This window comes from Mchenga conophoros, linkage group LG19 (assembly GCF_057382185.1).
Source record: "Mchenga conophoros isolate Kocher_MC1m ecotype Shallow Benthic linkage group LG19, M_conophoros_male_GT1.1, whole genome shotgun sequence".
Taxonomy (NCBI): Eukaryota; Metazoa; Chordata; class Actinopteri; order Cichliformes; family Cichlidae; genus Mchenga; species Mchenga conophoros.
Genome location: NC_140544.1, coordinates 6,677,757 through 6,694,843, shown reverse-complemented (window position 1 = coordinate 6,694,843; position 17,087 = coordinate 6,677,757). Strand labels below are relative to the sequence as shown.

Sequence of the window (17,087 nt, the reverse complement as noted above, 5' to 3'; positions counted from 1 at the left end):
AGACGCTGTAGCTTCAGTATCTAATGCCTCAGTCACACAGGCCTAGAGACTAGTCGGTGTCCAGTTGTGACGTTGTGGCTGTAATGTCAATTCTCCAAGTACGTGTGGTTGCAAAACCCCCCCCAAAAAACCAGGCAGGCATAGCCCATCCACACAGACCGTCACACTGACTGCCTGATAATGACATTTAGGTTACTGGGACTCAAGGAAACTGTAGCGGACGCGCAGACGCAGAAAGTATGATCCCCACCTGCCAATTACTTTCTAACTGTGGAACACAAAAGTGCAACACAAACCGGGAACAGAGAGCGTTTGCCTTCAGAGTTTAAGTTGCGCCTCAGTGCTTCAACCAACAGGGTTCAAAAGGCACAGCTTCTACGAGGTTTTCTGTTTCTGATTTGCGTTGCACTTTTTCAAATTTTACTACTGATGGGTTGGCGAGTTTTTACAGACCAGCATGCAAACTATGGACTACTGATCAAAGTAATCAGAGTTAGGTTTTGGGTGTTATTAGGGTGTTAACCGATTTCACCTAGTGACTGCCAGGAAACTCCAAGGACCACTCACCATTGGATCGGAGAATCCACATTATTCCCTTGTGACCGGTGGTTATCAATCATCCAATATGATGAACAACTCTTGCAGATTATGTGCATGCAAGAAAAGGTTAGGATTTTAGAGAGTAGGTATTTGGTCTCTAGGCCTGTGTGACTGGTGCTTTAGCAAATCGATTTCACAACAATGGCAACTGCCATCAATCTCCAGCAAGCTCTAGTCAACTGGATGGGGGAAAACTGTTTCCCTTGCAACTGGTGGTTGCCACACAGTCACTGGTTTGTCTCTAGGTCAGAGATTTTGTTGCTTCATTTAGCAGCTTTTTGCATCTCTATAGAACATTTGTGTCAATTACTTCTACATAGTCTTGTAAAGTTCTTATTAACAATGTGATTCAGGCATTTTGTTTAATGTTCACTCCTACACTACACTTCAAATTTTAAATTATTAAAGTTTGGCAGCTGATTTAAACGCTATATTAGGTCAAAACATAGTTTAAAAATGTCTTTTCTTTTATTTAGAAACAAAACTTTTCGCTTCTAGTTTAGACATCGAGGAGTTAATGAAGGTGCTTATCTCTGAATGGCTTCCACAAAGATTGGTGCCTGTGATGTTTACAATGTAGGAGTGGATCATTGGAAGAGAAACACGTAAGATAATCACAGCAGAGCATGCACCAGTCTTCACCAGCCAGCAATTACAGAGTTAATACAGTTACAGACATGCTAAAAAATACAAATCATCACAGTCGAGTGAAAAATATGCATCTCCAAATTTGGAACTCAAGAAACATCTGTATGAAAAAAAAACACATTCTGGAGATGAATAACTTCACAAGACGGTGATGAAATGTGTGTGAATCAGAATCAATCAGGATTGTAGCCGCTGTCATTAGCCTTATCCAAACCATTTAAGAGAGAGAGAAAGAGAGAGAGACAAAGCTTCATCTCATCAACGACTTGCTCTCCCATACCTCCTCTCTTCCTCAGGTTGGCACTCTTGGCGTCCTGTCCTGCTTTTGACTCTTCATCTTTGGTCAGCTCTCCCATCGGCTCCACCTGAGCCTCCTGGTTCTCTTTGCTCTCACCTCCATCATGGCTGCTCTCAGATTTTCTCTCCGGTCGCTCTCTTTTCTTCTCCTTATCTCTGCGCAAAGACGGAGGCTTCTTTCCATTGTTGTTGAGGACATTTTGTTGTTGCTAAAATTTTAAAGGGGGGAAAATACCAGCTGTTAGTCACACCTTTATAGAACAATTTCAATTTTGCGGGCTTTTACTAATATGTTTCCTGCTCTGTGGACTTGAATTCTTTGCACAAGTAAGAAAATATACAATGCATTCTTTTAGATGCAGATCAAGTTTAATCTTGGGGCTTAAAAAAACTACACTGGCAGAAACAAGCACCTCATTTCCAACACTGTGACAATGACAACATTTTTAATAACTTAAATATTCTTCGTGATGAAAAACACATCAGGTGCTTCTCCAGTTAATCAAACTTTACATTTGAAGATTTTTAAATGTTTCCTGATATTTTTAACTTTTCTGAATTCATCAGATCTTGAACTATACTGAAGATTAAGTGCTGGAGAATCAGCAGAGATTGCGGAAAAGGAAAAATCTAGAGTCCCTTTAGTTAGTTATATTTTCACCGCTGTCGCCTGTACCTTACAAAACCTGAAGTAGTTGTTAGAAGAACCTGAGGTGAGTTTAAAAATTTTCACAGTCAACTGAAGACCTGTTTCAGCTTTATCGGGTTCTGAATAATTCCCCCCATCACACATCTGACCATGTGAGATCAAAACCAGAATACCTTTTTACATTTTATAAGACAGCCCCTTTTTAAAAACCTGCACCAACCCTCTGCAGCTACACCCTGAACACTTCAGAATGCTTCTAGCGCTCCACCTAGTGAGCAGAAATTAGAAAAATAAATCCATCTTTGACGCAGCTAGTAGAAGCACCAGAAAACAAGCTCTCATTGCTTGTAAAAGAAGTTGCATTCACACATATCATACCTCTTTGGCCAGTTCTCCAGGCGTAGGCCAGTTAGTGATGTCACTGAAGTCACTTGACTGTGAAAGAGGAAGAAAGACTGTCAGGTTTCAAAGGATGATATAATGATCAGGAATCTTTTCATTTGCTTTTTGGGTGAGCAGGTAGCACTGAAGTGCCCAGCATAGAAAAAAAGGAGGTCAGTGCTCTGTGTGTGCGGGGAAAACTGCAAACAACCGTGATAAACACAGTGAGTCAATTTCCACTGCTGAAAATTCCATAAATTTGGGGAAACTGATATGGGATCAAGGTTAGGCAGACAAAGGGTACACACTCCAGAAGTGATGAGTATGGTGGGCAGAAAAAATAAACACAAACTCAAATGCTGATTTCTCTAACCATATCCATTCTACAATATGAAGCGCATCAAACAGAAAGTCGACTAACTTTATCCTAAAGGGATTCAGGCTTTTAAACAACCCCTGCTCTAATGCATGAGTACTGACCGAAAAAGCTTCTGTTCCAGTTCATCCCAAATTATTGTTTTTCAGACACGATACGACAAAAGGAGTAGCAGTCATTAGAGGTAACAGATCATAAGCAGAGCAAAAACAAAACACAGAACTCTATTCATATGTAAAGAGTGGTGAACACAGAAACCGAGTGTGCGAGAAATACTATTTAAAGTTATGAAACTACTTGTTACATTTTTCTAAACACATATGAAGGGACCAGGCTTGGTGATTTGATGTATTTAACATCAGTTTGCTTATTATGTGCATGACTACCAGACAACATTCAGTAACTGTGTAGTAATGATAATATGGGGTCCTGTAGAACTGTGACTATGACCCTGATGAGGAAAGGTCTGCAGGTTGCATTATAATTCCCCAGGTTACATAAAAGCCCACAATATGTGGCAAAAGCATGACTAGATAAGATAGTATGTCACACTTTAAGCACATAAACTGGGTATTAAAAACACAGTGTATCAATCCTCAGTGGAATTAAAGATCCACTGGGCGGATGCACTACTAAACGCTTCCCCTGCTTAACAATCATAATATGTATTTTTTTGGTCAATAAACATGACCATTTTATATATGATATTATCTTCATATAATCTAAATCCCTTCTAAATGTGAACTTCAAGTAACTGCAGTGGAAAAACTGGTTGGAAAAGCAAACAAAAACCACAGGTCAGCAGCTTAAACCGGCTAACAGTCAGGCTATCAGCAGATGGTTATTTCCCATTCTAAATGTTCTAAACCTACGAAAATCCACAGGCAACGCAATGTGAACATGTGATCATTTTATAGTGGTTTATTTGCCAGGAAGAAAAGACTACAAGCAAAAACATCACTCTTTATATTAGCCGAGACATTCAACAACACTTTGTGGTTACTTTGCTGTGGAAATAATTAGTAAGATGTGAGCAACTATGGACATTAAAGAAAAGGATAGAAACGTAAAAAAAAGGATTACCTTGCTGATTTTTCTCGTTCTGGGCTTGGTGGCGCGGACGACTTTCGGAGCATTTTGCTGATCTGCGGATACACAATCAATAACCGAGAGTGAGGTCATTATGTTTGAGAGACAGGACAGGACTAGATCCAAAGGGGTTCAGTCCTTTTCAACTCTCTGAATTTAAGAAGAGCTTTGAGGAAGTTTCCGATTGAGAAAGGTTGCTCAACACTGCAGTTAAAAAGTCTTGCATGCGCTGCTCTGCTGTGTTTGAACACCATCGGATATTTCTGTCAGTACAGAAAGAATAAATGTGCTCCCCCCAACGGACTAAGTGACACGACTTGTTGAGGGTGTTTTGTGCACAGGCAGCACCAGCGGTATGTGGCTGCGTCTCTGCAGGCTGCTGTGTCCTGGGAGTGGCCCACTGCAGCCTGACAGCTCCTATCAGCTCGACAGTGGATGGTCAGATTGATAAGAGAAACAGGGACGAGGCTTCCATATGAATGGGTGTATGCCTGAATGAGCCTTCAGACATCCACCCACGAGACTGGTTGTACAGTGACGCTGTAAAACGATGCCTGTGGTCTTGCAAGAGTCGTGCGCTTAAAATATAGCTCCCTCCTGGTTGCTCTGCGCTCTGACACACATTCACAACTCAAATTTAGCTGAACGGTCTGAACTCAAGAAAGCTGTATTTCAGAGTCGACTGTCACGAGTACGATAAAATAAATGCAATCACTCAGTGACCAATCAGCAGCCTCATGAGTCAATCAAATGAACTGTTGATACTGAAATGATCAACTGATTGTATGTTATAGATAGAAAGGTAATGCATTCAGTTGTGATATCTGATTAACAGAAGCAGAGCTAGAAAACAGATTACAGACAGACTTGTGTTTAATTTTACTCCTCATTGCCGGCCATGAACCCTACATCCTACATATCCCACAACGCCTTGATGGCTTCTTTCAACTAAACTTTTCCTACCTTCTAAACCTCCAAATATCTTAAGCTTTACTACCCCCACCCACACCCATTTTTAATACAAGCTTTCAGCATCAAAGTTGATGTGTTCAGGTTAATTTATTACTAACACTAAGAGGAATCAGTTAAACCTTGTGTACCATCACTGGCCTGCTACTTCAATATTGTTATTCATCGACTAAATGTCTTTTAGCTGTAGCTTTAAATGCACAAAAAGATCACTCTCTTATAAAGCTTAAACTCTTCTGTGCATTTTTAGGGTGTTATTTGATTCTGTATTTTGCCTGAGTATGGGTTTTCTTTCTTCTCATTGTTTTTGTGTGCCCTGTACTGTGTACAGTTATGTGTACTTGTTATGGTTGCCACATTACATGAGTAAATTAAATAATAAATACGAAACAGATTTTAAGAAATGATCAGCAATCAGGCAAAAGCATTCATGACACAAAAAATGACCCATTTGTGTCACTTTGAAATGAATAGGAATGAAGGAATGTTTAGATTTTTTTAATCAATTGAGAAATTAAATGTAGCTCCATTTGCAAACCTCACTTTTTTTATCTATTATTTTTTAATATCAAAAATACTTGAAGCTTATCAATGTTTTCCAGACTTGGCTCAAGTGACTTATTAAGTCAATTTCTTTTTTACTAAAACAATACCAGTGATACTGGTATCACTCATAATTGTTCGATTCTTTCAAAAATAAATACAATCATTAGATTACAACCCTGTCCCGTTTTATCTTATCACCTGTTCAGCCACTTTATTCTGATACTTTTACTAATGACAGTGAGGAGCTGGCTGGCCGGTGGGAGGAACTGCAGACAGCCAGGCCATTGGACATGCAAAACGTGCTGTACAGCAGCAGGAACAGTTAGCCAGGCTGTCTTGGCGCTTACTTACTTATTTGTTTGTTTTTACAGTGTCAAGCATGTATGTGCGACATTAAGAATGATTACGTCCCACATTCAGGTTTTCGTGTGCTTTCACTTCACAGACACCAGCTCTGACCCTCGATCAAGAGGGAGAAAGCAGCACGAGAGTTAGCTGGTGGTGGCTAAAAGAAGTAGCAGTTGTCAGCAATCAACACGTGGTGCTACGGAGCAATCCGAGCACAGAGGGGGATGGGGCAGTATGCTCCCATCAACATCTCTCGACCGCTCTGACATTTAAGTTATGCACTCCATTCAACTCTAAACGAGCCTAAATGAGATATGTCAGGGATGTGCAGCAAAGATTAATGTTGATTTCTCTGCAGTGAAGCTGCTAAAATGCTGCAAAGCAAAAAACGTGTTTAATAGCTGCGGCTGCAGAGGGAGCTGTGTGGCCAGCTGTTACCATATTGCAATGTTGAATCTGTCTTAATACATGATTTTTTTCAAATCCGTCTCACCTTTGTCTTGAGAGCTAGAGTTGGTGCTGCTGACCGGCACTCTGCCCGTGGTCCTTTTAGTCCACGGGTTGACTTTCGGCGGAGGCGCTTCAACAACTTTCTTCTTCACCGTCTCAACAGCCGAGTCAGCGTTACTACTTTGGTCGTTTTCTTTGCTTTCCTTTTCTATATCCGCTGGGCTCTTGGGAGCCCCGGAGTCGTGGCTGTCCGCTAGTTGTTTTTCTAAGACTTTCTGCCCCTGATCTTGTCCTTTGTCCAAGTGAGCACCCTGGGACGTGTTTTGGTTCTTCTCCACCACTCCGCTCGGGCTGGCCGCTGTCAAACCCGAGTCAACCTGAGCACACTCAACCTCTGTGGACATCCTGCTAGTTTCCTAACAGCGCACAGTGTTAAATCCAGTGTGAATTGTTAGTCCTTGCTCTCTTATCCCCAAGAAAAGTCGTGAAAAGCTCAAGGGGTGACCACATCCACAAGTTGAAGTAAACAACTTCTGGGCTGGACCTCGCTAGCCAGCTAGCCAAGTAGCTCTTGGAGCTAAGTCCTAGCTAGCTAGCGACCATGCAGAAGTCAGCGAGCCCGAACTAAACGTTGTTGTTTTTCACTCTAATTGACTGTTTCGTATGAACAAATAATTACCTCTGAGTTTGTAGTTTGTCACCATGTAAACCACTCACACTCTATTCTGTCTCCAACGAGTTTCTGTAACTTTTTCTTTAAAACAAAACTACTACAGCGACCTCCTCTCTGGTTCCAACTCCACGCTACCAGCCAGGAGCTCGTGGAGCTACGCTGTAAACAGTGACTCTGGTGCCCCCAGCGGCTACGTACTGGTAATGCAGCATTTTTTTTTAATCATTAATTTATGTCACTTTAAAAACGATATAATATGGAATAAATGTGAAATGTTGTTGGTTTGATCTATTAAATCAAACCATCAAGGGCAACTATGTCACAAAATAGCAGTGATGGATTTAGTTGGGTTTTTTTTCAGTGAAAACAATCTACACTTGACACCCTTGTTCAAATATTTATCAAAAAGAACATGAAGGTAAAATGAAAGTAGGTATTATATCTTTAGGAAAACTATAATTTCTTTCTTTCTCTCACCGGCATTCCCGTACTTTACTGTTCTGACATAAACTGTATAGCAGGTTTTGTTCAATCTCTTTATCTTTATTTTTTGCCAATCATTTTACAACAACTCATAAATTTTTAATTATTGGATCATTTCTGTAGCTCGGTGGGCATTAAACTTTCTGTCCATGTTCCAACTTGTATGAAATGTGCTTCATAAATAAAGTTTGGGTGATTGTTTTCTATTGATCAGGTGACTGTGGAGGCCATTTGATTACAGTAAACTCATTGTCATGATCAAGAAACCCCTTTGAAATCATCTGGGCTTTGTGATATGGCATATTAACATGCTGGAAGCAGGCATCAGAAGATGAGACACTGTGGTCATAAAGGGACGGAAATGCTCAGCAGCAAAACTTGGGCTGTGGCACTTAAGCAATGTCCAGTTGGTATTAAGGAGCTCAAAAATGCACACACCACCATATCACCATCAGTCAGAACCACTGCTGCAGGATGAAATGCTGTAAATGCCTAATTTCTGAGCCTACCATGTGAATATTGCAGCAGAAGTCAAAACTTGTTCTTGTGTGACAGGAGTGGTTTCCGGTGTGGTCTTCTGCTGCTGTAGGCCATCTGCTTCAAGGTTTTACATGTTGTACATTCAGAGATGCTCTTCTGCATACACATAATCTTTGGTTGGGGCTGCTTTACTATGCATTACTACATCAGTGTGGTGTGACATGGGGACAGTTGATAGTGGCCCTCAGCTCAGTTGTATTATTGGTTGGGCATTTCTCATATTCCTCTCAATGCACAACAGTTTCTCTATTGGCAGTAACAGCATCATCGGCAAACCGTTTGGCTATTTAGTTTTGGCTCTGTGGGCAGCTGCAAAGTGTTCTAAGATCTTCTGGTTGACGGCAGTTTTGAGTTTGGACTTTATAAAACACAATGGACCAACCATCACCAGCATCAAGCAATTGACACAGTACCCCAAATCATCACAGAGTGTGGAAACTTTACACTGGACTTCAAACAGGTTGCATTTTCAGCCTCTCCACTCTTTCCACAGCCTTGAAATGAATTCCAGTTCTTTTTCTCCTTAGCCCAGGTAAGACACTTCTAGCTTTGCTTCTAGTGGCTAGATGATATAAAACTAAATTAATAAGTTAGAAACCAACTGAACTGCTAACACGGATCTTGGTGGATTGAAAGTGAGCAAAAGTTAAGGCCTTGCGTTCACATTTCCTGATTTTTGCATACTCATCACCTGGAAAGAGGAAAAAGACGATGCAGGAGGAGCTGTAACACAGGACGTATGAATGCACTCTCTTCAGAAGCGTTTTCACCTTCAGTGTATGAACGAAGTCTAGCACACAGATGTTGTTTCAATTATGTAGCATGACCAATCTGTCTGCCCTTCACTGTTTCTGTGTGCATTAATAAAAAGTGTCATGTCTTTTCTAATTGCACTGTGCTGTGAATTGAATTGAAAGTTGCCCAGAAAATATAACACCCTATTAACATTGCTACATCATAAAATGCAGATGTAGTTGGGCTAATAAAATAAAAAACAACGACAATAAGTTATAATGCAGTTGAGCCAAAGATCATATTTACCTGAAATTGCTTTAAAATGAAGCGTTGAAGAGAGGTGCTCTTATTTTGTCAAAGGCCTGCTGACTCCACCCCTCTCTCCTCTGCCTGCATCACTGGTGGGAAGTACAAAGGGGGTTAAGGATAGGAGTCAAGGAGAGGAATCCAGTATGTGCAATCTGAGAAATGTGAAAGGACTAAGATAGCCACCTCTGAATGGGCTGGGTAGACTGGCCTGATGCTCCAAGATGCACTGACTGAGCTCCACGTGTCAGGGACCTGCAAACCAACACAGAAGGCTTTTTTTTTTTATTTCTCTCGTTTGTGTCTCGAGTACTACAACTTTTCAAGTGAACAAAACTCAGAGTTGTGGGATTCCAATCCCTCTGTCGAGTCTTTATTCTACACAAAAGCTGTCCACCAGGTGGCGTTACATAACACTACTTTTTCCATTCTGTTATGATGTGCTATGAATGTATAATGAACTCAGCACTCTAAGCTGGCTAAATATGCCAGATATTACTATTTGTCATGGTCCTGGCAGGGCTGGGTTTATTTCTCTTCTTTTCCCTCTCTTGTATAGTCAGTGTTACAGTTACAGTGGCTGTAAATTCCTCTCTGTGGAAAGACTCGAGTTGATTCCTTGAGGGGAAACAAAAACTCAGATCCCCACCTGCAAGATTCTTAAGTTCAAAACTCCCCCTCAAACACACTGGAGGCTGTTTTGTTTGCTCTCCCCACAACCACCACACATAAATATTCAATGCCATGCACCTTTATCAGGCAGTGTAACTGATTTTAATGTTGTTAGGCCACACTTCCTGAATTAGGGTTGAGATATTTATCTGCACGTCTCAGCAGAAAATCAATCCCAGGTCTGCAACATGCCAGGTTGTAGGGCATTTTATGGGCTGAGGGGCAATGTTATTTTATAAGAATGCAGTGAATATTCTCCAAAAGTTGATTCTGTTCATCTGGACGTAGCGTGCAGATAACGCTACGTCCAGATGAACAGAATCAGCTTTTGGAGATTTACTTACCTGGATGATTGAGAATGCATCAAGATGCAGTGAATATTATTTTAAGTTTTTTTTAGTTCACTCATTAATGGCGAGGCAGTCACATCAGCAGAAAATTGGATTTATTTGTTTGACTGCAGACGGCCTAAACCAGGGGTGTGAAACATAAGGCCCGGGGGCCAGAATTGGCTCAGGAATCTGGTCCATTGGATAGAGTCAAAAACTGTAAAGGAGGGCATAAACTTTGGACTTTTAACTGTATTTTCATACCTTTTACAACTTTTCTCTGATAAAGATCTCACACATGGCAATTCATAATATACCAAAGTAATAAATAAACAACATTCCTGTTTTTTCAATACCTACAATTCTTTTTTCTTTTCTTTTTTCTTATTTACAATGAGTTTACATTAAAAAAATCTTTCTGGGCAATGAGCTACCATGAAGTTTCTGTAATTTTGCAAAAGAGTTGTGTAATTTCTTTCATTTACTTCAGCAGCATTTCTTTGTCATTTCGATAGCACTTAGATTTACAGCTGAAATTGCACTTTTTCTTATATAATCTATGTCAGGGATTAAATGTGTATTTAAACTTCTTTACACTGACAGAAAGGTGAGTTTCACTCGTTCAAACTCAAAGTGGGCTGACTGTACTGTGTGTGGCCCATGATCTAAAATGAGTTTGACATCCCTTACTTAACCTTTATATTCTTATGATCTAAAATTGTATGTAAGAAAAGTACTACAAATAAAATGCTTAGAAGCAGAAAGATGCTTTTATTCCAAAATCCCGTTGATATATTTGAATTGAAATAATGGCTGGTTATATTTTTCCCCTTTTCCATAAAGGTGCTACATGAAAAAAAATGTCCCAGGTTATAAATGGTTAAAATCTAAACTAGTTGAGACTAGAAGTGTTAATGAAAAATGCACCAATTACCACCAGTCGGCACAAATATGTTTAAAAAAAGAACATGCATGCATAAAGTAAAGATAACAGTTATCCTGCTGGTGTCGATGCTTTATTAGTCTTACATAATCTTTTTCAGTGAGTACTGATTAACCTTATCTGATTAACCTTTGCAGTCATTAGTGAAGCCAGAGTGGTCCAGACAGAGTGATACTCTGCTGAAGATCAATATGTCACCGCAAGCAAATGAAAACATCCGTGTTTTCCGGGTGGTCTTCAGTCCAGCAGATGGTGCGTGAATGCAAACAAAAACTGTGTGAAGTATTAAAAAAGCAAAATGGCCAGCTTTAAAATGTGAACTTATGTAAGAGGACTTTCAGTGTTAAAAATATCCTGTGGCCACAACAGAAAAACTTGAAATCTTCTTATTTAATAATATGTATTTCTTTATTTGTGTACTTAACATGATTAATGTGGATGTTTTCATGCAGTAATATAGTAAATGCAAAATTCATACATCCACTCATTTTTTTAATTGCACATAGTGGTGCAGGGGAGGGCCCTATATATGGCCTAAATGCTGCAAAATCTGAAAAGCAGCCTATAGGACATGCTTTTATTTTTTAATTTGTCATGTTAGCTGTAGGTAATATTAATGAATAAATAGATGAATTCCAATATAAATCAAATAATGGCTATGTTAAGTAACAGTAACATTGTGAGGAATGTTGGAGTTATTGCTGACAGGATATGTCCTTTAGGTGTCATTTGTCCCATTATACATTTGTCCCATTATCCTGACAGAGGCAGCTTTCAGGCCCTCTTCTGTTGAACCAGCTTCCAGTTTGGACTTTTTGGACACCCTCTCTACTTTTAAGGTTAGGCTTAAAATTTTGGTTTTTGATAAAGATTATAATTAGTGTTGGATAAGGTGACCCTGAACCATCTCTTGATTATACTGGAATAGGCCTAGGCTGCTGAGGCCTTCCCATATCCCATGGATTGAGTGTTTCTACTTTATTTGTCTTTCTTCCCTCTCCAAGTGTTTATCCAACTCGATTGAATTTGATCATTAGCGATGATTAAACTCGGGCTTTTTCTCCCATGTGTGTGTTTTGTCCTGTCTCACGCTGCTCTTATCTCTTTCCAATCACCCCAACCCCTGAACCTGGTTCTGCTGGAGGTTTTGTGCTTTTAAAAATGAGTTTTTCCTTCCCACTGTCGCCAAGAGCTTGCTCATAGGGGGCCATCTGATTATTGGACTTTGTTTCTAATATTGTAAGGTCTTTACCTGCCAACGTAAAGCGTCTTGCTGAGAATGTTGTTGTGAACTGGTACTATATAAATACATTTGAACTGACATCAATGGTATCTAAAGTCCTAAATAGTTAACGTTTTGAATTTTTTTAAAACCATTTTTAGCACGAGTTGTTAACGCGCCAGTGTGATGACGTCATTGTCGGGGTCAGGACAGGTTGACCTCAGGTGTGTGTTTTTTCTTTTCTGGGGCATTTTTTGCGGGGTTCTTCCTGCTGAAGGTAAACATATGGACGAAGCAGCGATTTGCGGTAAAAATATGAAAACTGTGTTCGAGCGGCGCGGATTAAAGCAACGAAAATGTCCGGACAGAAGAGAAGATATAACGTACGCTTCCCTGCTGTGAGTAAATGTGGAATAATGTGGAAAATTAAAGCTGCCAAACGAGCTAACGGGTAACTGTAGTCGTGTGACAACTGTTGCATTCAAAGACTGCTGGAAATCATGTTTATTAGCGAGCTAGCCTAGCAAACTAGGAGATATGTTAATAAAAATGCTTTAGCTCTACTAGGCTAAATTACTTACTCGTTAAAAAACAACAACAAAAAACGGTACCATTATATAAGGTGTTTCGATGTTTTTTCAATGAATACGAGTTTGCAGGACGTTGTGCTTTCTGTTCCTTCCATTTTTTATGTTGTGGTTGGGAAACTTGTTTTCCTTTTTAATGAAATGTATGTAGGCCTATTTTGTAGTATAAATAGTTGGTACATACATGTCACACATTGTTTTTCACATATGAACCATTAAAAAACCCCACCTTCAGCTGCTATTAACAGTTATTTCATCAGTTACATGCAGTTTACTCAGTGCTCCTCAATGCACCGTAACTTCCATTTGCTTGAACAGCTGTAAACTCTTTGATATTGTTGCCAGAGGCGCATCAGAAAAATCATGCAGAAGGACGCTGAGGTGGGCCGGATGGCGATGGCAGTTCCTGTAATCATATGTATCCTTTATGAGTTGCCGAAGCAGCATCTTCTTCCAGCTTCTCCTGAGGCACTTGCTGGGAGTTAAAGTCAGTTGCGTTCAAGTGCCAATCGCTTAGCAAAATAAATAAACTGTCCTAATGAATCTTGTTGTTTTAGGTATTGGATATTGGTTAGACTGAATTAAACATTAATTTAGGCTGATTAAAGCGAATACACACAATGGCTCAACAATAAATTGTTCAGTTTATTGCACTAAGATACATCCCTCCAGGTGATAGGAACTGTTTTCTGCTGTGATGGTGTGGATATTTGATGTTAGCTAGTGTTAAATGGTAACTGTATTATGTCAAAGCAAGTATGTAAATACATGCTGAAAGTGTTGTAGAGCTGTGAAATCCCATACTGCATCAATAAGCTCGGGCCTTGGAGATATTCCTGAAGTCTCTGCTGACCAAAACCTGCGTGATTACAGAGTCCAAGCTCAGCGCTGTTGTGTCTGTGGCTCACATGTAAGTAAGACTTTGTTATTTGAGCTCAAGTATATGAGATTATGAATTAATCAAGACTAATCCAACCAAGATGCTAAAATGATGGTATATGTAGACGTAATTAATGAAATCAGCAGTGTTGTGCCCTGTGCGTAAATGCATGCAACACTCTATGCTCACAGAAGAACATTTAGATGAAAGACTTCCAAAAACAGCTGGAAGCAATAAACTAAAGCCAGCTCCTATTGTCAGTGAGTCTGGTTCACATGACCTGTTTCACTTTCTGTCCTCATCTCTGAAAGCAGTGCTTTAGGGTTTCACACTGGAAGAGAAATATTATGAGTGTAAGTGAGGCAGATATTTTCACGAGATCTATGCGCACCTTCGACTGCTGCAGGCGTGCAAACTGTCTTTTGTGAAGATGAAGAAGACATACGTGCAATTATAATATTGTTCATATCTAACTGAATATGACAGCATTCACTCAGACTTACTACGCACGAGGTTCCTCACAAATTTCAACTAAAAAAATGACTGAACAGGTTACAGTACTGTGCAACAATCTTGATCCACCTCTTACTTCTTTATACTTTGCTAGGAAAATGGAAAATAGATGCAGCGATTTATTGAAACATGCACCGACATACTTATAAAACATAGAGTTTGTACATTTTTAACAACCATGAAAATCGATATTTGGTACGAGGACCTTCATTCTTCAACACAGCCTGAAATCTCCGTCTTGTCATTTCATTAAGTGGGAATAGTTCTCCAGGATTTTTGAAGGACATTCAAAGCTCTTCTTTCGATGTTGGCTGCCTTTTGTTGTGATCTCTGTGATGACAATCCAAGATTGCTTCACTGATTTTGAGGTCCAGAGTCTTGGGAGGCCAATCCATGACTGATATTGTCCCACTGTGTGTTTTTTCTGTCCATGTATGCTTTTACTGCATTGGAAGTGTGTATGGTCATGCTGACAAATGAAATTCTGCCAATTAGATACTTTGTTTTTGCATGGTGGATCAAAATCTGATGGTAGCGTCATGTGTTGGTAGCCAGTGATGCTGGGGATCACATGATCCTGCAGCCAGTGATGCTGGCATTGCTTTTCAAACTTGGCAGAACCTCTACCATGTTTTACAGATGGCTGCAAACAGACATGTTGTGCCTTTCTCCTGAACTCTTCCATACTGCTTCACAACAATTTGAACCAAAAATTTCAAATGTTGTGTCATTTTGCCATTGTTGCCTCTGATTTTCAGTCGTGTTTTTGTATATTTTGGTATACCTCAGCCTTTTTCCTCTGTTTCCCTTCCTTACTAATGGCTTCTTGACAGCCACCATTCCACTGAGATCATTTCTGATGAGGCTTGAGCGAAACAGAGATGGATCAATTGAAGGTTCAAATGCAGCTTTTAGGTCCTGTGCCAGGTCTTTAATGACCCCCCCCCCCCCTATTTGTTAAGGATGAGACCAAAATGGGTCGTCTTACTTTAGTTACGTGGCCTTTTAAGGTTCATAGGTCAATGTTAAGTAGCATAAACAAAAACCATTCCTATAAAAATATTCAGGTACAAGGACTGGACTGAAAGTTAGTGAAAAAGAGGCCAATGTTTGAAGAAAAACTTTGAAAGACCTTCAGAAAGCTTGGGGAGTTATTGTTCTGGACCATTTTATAAGAAATTATAAGAAAAGTCTGTTTTTTTTTATATAAAGAATCAGCGGTGGCTCAAGAATCAAGAATACTGTATGCTGTTGTTTTTAAAACAGTTCCTAGGCTCTTAACATTAGTTATCCCCAATAAAATAAATTGAATATTTAACAAAAAAAGCAAATGAAATCAATATACTGTCAGTTTGTTTGCTTTTTTTTCTCTTTAGCATGTCGTTCACATGCATGTATATGAAAAGTTGGCATATAATGTATTACATTTTGTGCTTTTATAGGAAGCAATGCATAGAGTCAGAAAAGCTCTTCCATTTTCTCAAAGACTTGGTAGCACAAACCACGCCTACAAGCCAGAAGGACAACAGAAGCATGAGTATGTGGCCTTTATACAGGTAGAGAGTGTACCTTTAATGTCAATGTAACTAATTCCTTCTTAAAAAGCCTCCAAATGCCCTCAACATTATTAAATTCTTATGATAATTGACCTTTTCTTTGTTTCAAGGAACAAACAGCATGAAGTTTCTGTTAAAAAACCACCTGAAGTGGAGGAAATGGCTCCGCAAGGTAGCCTCGACTCACTTGACAACGACTCGAGTGCCAGCGTACGTAGTAACTAAAAACAAAATCTTACTCCAACTAACATGTGAACCGAACCAATCAGCTCTCAGAATGTGTGTACTTGTGTTTCTGGCACTCGAGCAGTAGTGGACACTTTTGTGTTGCATGCTAAAAGCTGCAGCAGCGCCCCCTTGAGGCCATAGTGATAATTTTACTCTGAAAAAGTGTAGAGTACTTCTTACCTCAGCAGTGTTTGTCTTGTCTAGAGAACGGTTGTGGTGATCCGTGGGTGAAAGGGTGAAGACGGAGAACAAATTCTTATCAGTTACCTTGGTTACTAAGAGCTTATGAACTTTGCGGACATGTTAATACCCCTTCTTGTTTCAGTTAGTCAATCATTTCCTCTCCTCCTTCCAGGAGTCGGAGCTCTACATCTGCTTATGACTGTGCAACCAGCGGAAGCCGCTGTGAAGTCACAGCAGCGCCTCATTTCATTATGTCTCCTTACATTTGTCTTTTGTCTCTGCTGTCCTGGATTTTGGTCACAAATACGTGAGGCTAAGTAATCGCAATACTTCAGCTGACGTCTACATACAAGTTGTTTCGTTAGCTCAAGTCCAGCTTTTGGGTAAATAAAGAGTTCCTTTTCTTGGGAGGATAAGGGATCTTTGTTTGGAGCAGATATATTTTAGGATCACTTGAATCTTTTGTGGAAGTTTGCACTGAGTTGTAGATTTTTTTTTTTCCTTCTTGCTGATTAGGAAATTGTGTTTGTAGAGCAGTACATGCTTGAATAATGATGCTATTTAGATTACAATATTGAGTTTTGAGATTATTCTGGAACACTTTTAGACAGTGTGCAGCTCTTTTTTTTTTTTTACTGTATTTTGAAGATGTATATTCTTTGATACAAATTAGATCCTTTCAGTGTATTACTTTATTTTTTGCTTGTTTTTGTTTTCCGGTAGGATGTGCAGCAATCTTTAAAACCAAACTAAGTGCTTATTTTAAGAAATAGTGGCCTTTGTGGTGTCTATTTTTAGAGCACTTGTAAATTAAAAGTTTTAAAGATTTTTGCATATATGAAAATAAATAACTTATGTAAATAAATAATTGGAATCTCCAGATA

At 39.5% G+C, this 17,087-nt stretch overlaps 2 protein-coding genes across 12 annotated transcripts in view; one reads left to right on the top strand and one right to left on the bottom strand.

Moving 5' to 3' along the window:
• larp1b (La ribonucleoprotein 1B) overlaps positions 1-7,188 on the bottom strand; it is a 29,378-nt gene extending 22,190 nt beyond the window's left edge. For 5 of the 8 annotated variants that reach the window (XM_085258405.1, XM_085258406.1, XM_085258409.1 and 2 more), the window contains exons 1-4: positions 6,397-7,187; positions 4,035-4,096; positions 2,573-2,629; positions 1,529-1,754 (exon numbers count right to left, since the gene is read on the bottom strand). In XM_085258405.1, coding sequence (XP_085114531.1) covers positions 1,529-1,754; positions 2,573-2,629; positions 4,035-4,096; positions 6,397-6,757 — 706 coding nt within the window. In that variant the 5' untranslated portion in view covers positions 6,758-7,187. Of the gene's footprint in view, positions 1-1,528; positions 1,755-2,572; positions 2,630-4,034; positions 4,097-6,396 lie in introns of all 8 variants that reach the window. The other 3 variants (XM_085258408.1, XM_085258407.1, XM_085258412.1) reach the window with 1 other exon arrangement.
• Positions 7,189-12,118: 4,930 nt separating this feature from the next.
• LOC146551567 (dr1-associated corepressor) lies at positions 12,119-17,087 on the top strand. 4 transcript variants are annotated; one of them, XM_085257509.1, is made up of 6 exons: positions 12,119-12,654; positions 13,189-13,261; positions 13,660-13,753; positions 15,679-15,773; positions 15,903-16,002; positions 16,376-17,087. In XM_085257509.1, the coding sequence occupies exons 1-6, from the start codon at positions 12,613-12,615 to the stop codon at positions 16,512-16,514; spliced, it is 543 nt and encodes a 180-aa protein (XP_085113635.1). In that variant the 5' UTR covers positions 12,119-12,612; the 3' UTR covers positions 16,515-17,087. The 4 variants fall into 4 exon arrangements, with proteins under 4 accessions (XP_085113635.1, XP_085113636.1, XP_085113638.1 ...); XM_085257510.1 differs by having other exon boundaries at positions 15,679-15,792; positions 15,903-15,964; XM_085257512.1 differs by having other exon boundaries at positions 15,903-15,964; positions 16,376-16,538.

Bases quoted from the DNA above. Each gene is read 5' to 3' on its own strand.
- LOC146551567 (XM_085257509.1), top strand. From the start codon at position 12,613: ATGTCCGGACAGAAGAGAAGATATAACGTACGCTTCCCTGCT. The intron at 12,655-13,188 runs GTGAGTAAATGT...TATTGTTGCCAG, and splicing joins ATAACGTACGCTTCCCTGCT to AGGCGCATCAGAAAAATCAT. The intron at 16,003-16,375 runs GTACGTAGTAAC...TCCTCCTTCCAG, and splicing joins ACAACGACTCGAGTGCCAGC to GAGTCGGAGCTCTACATCTG.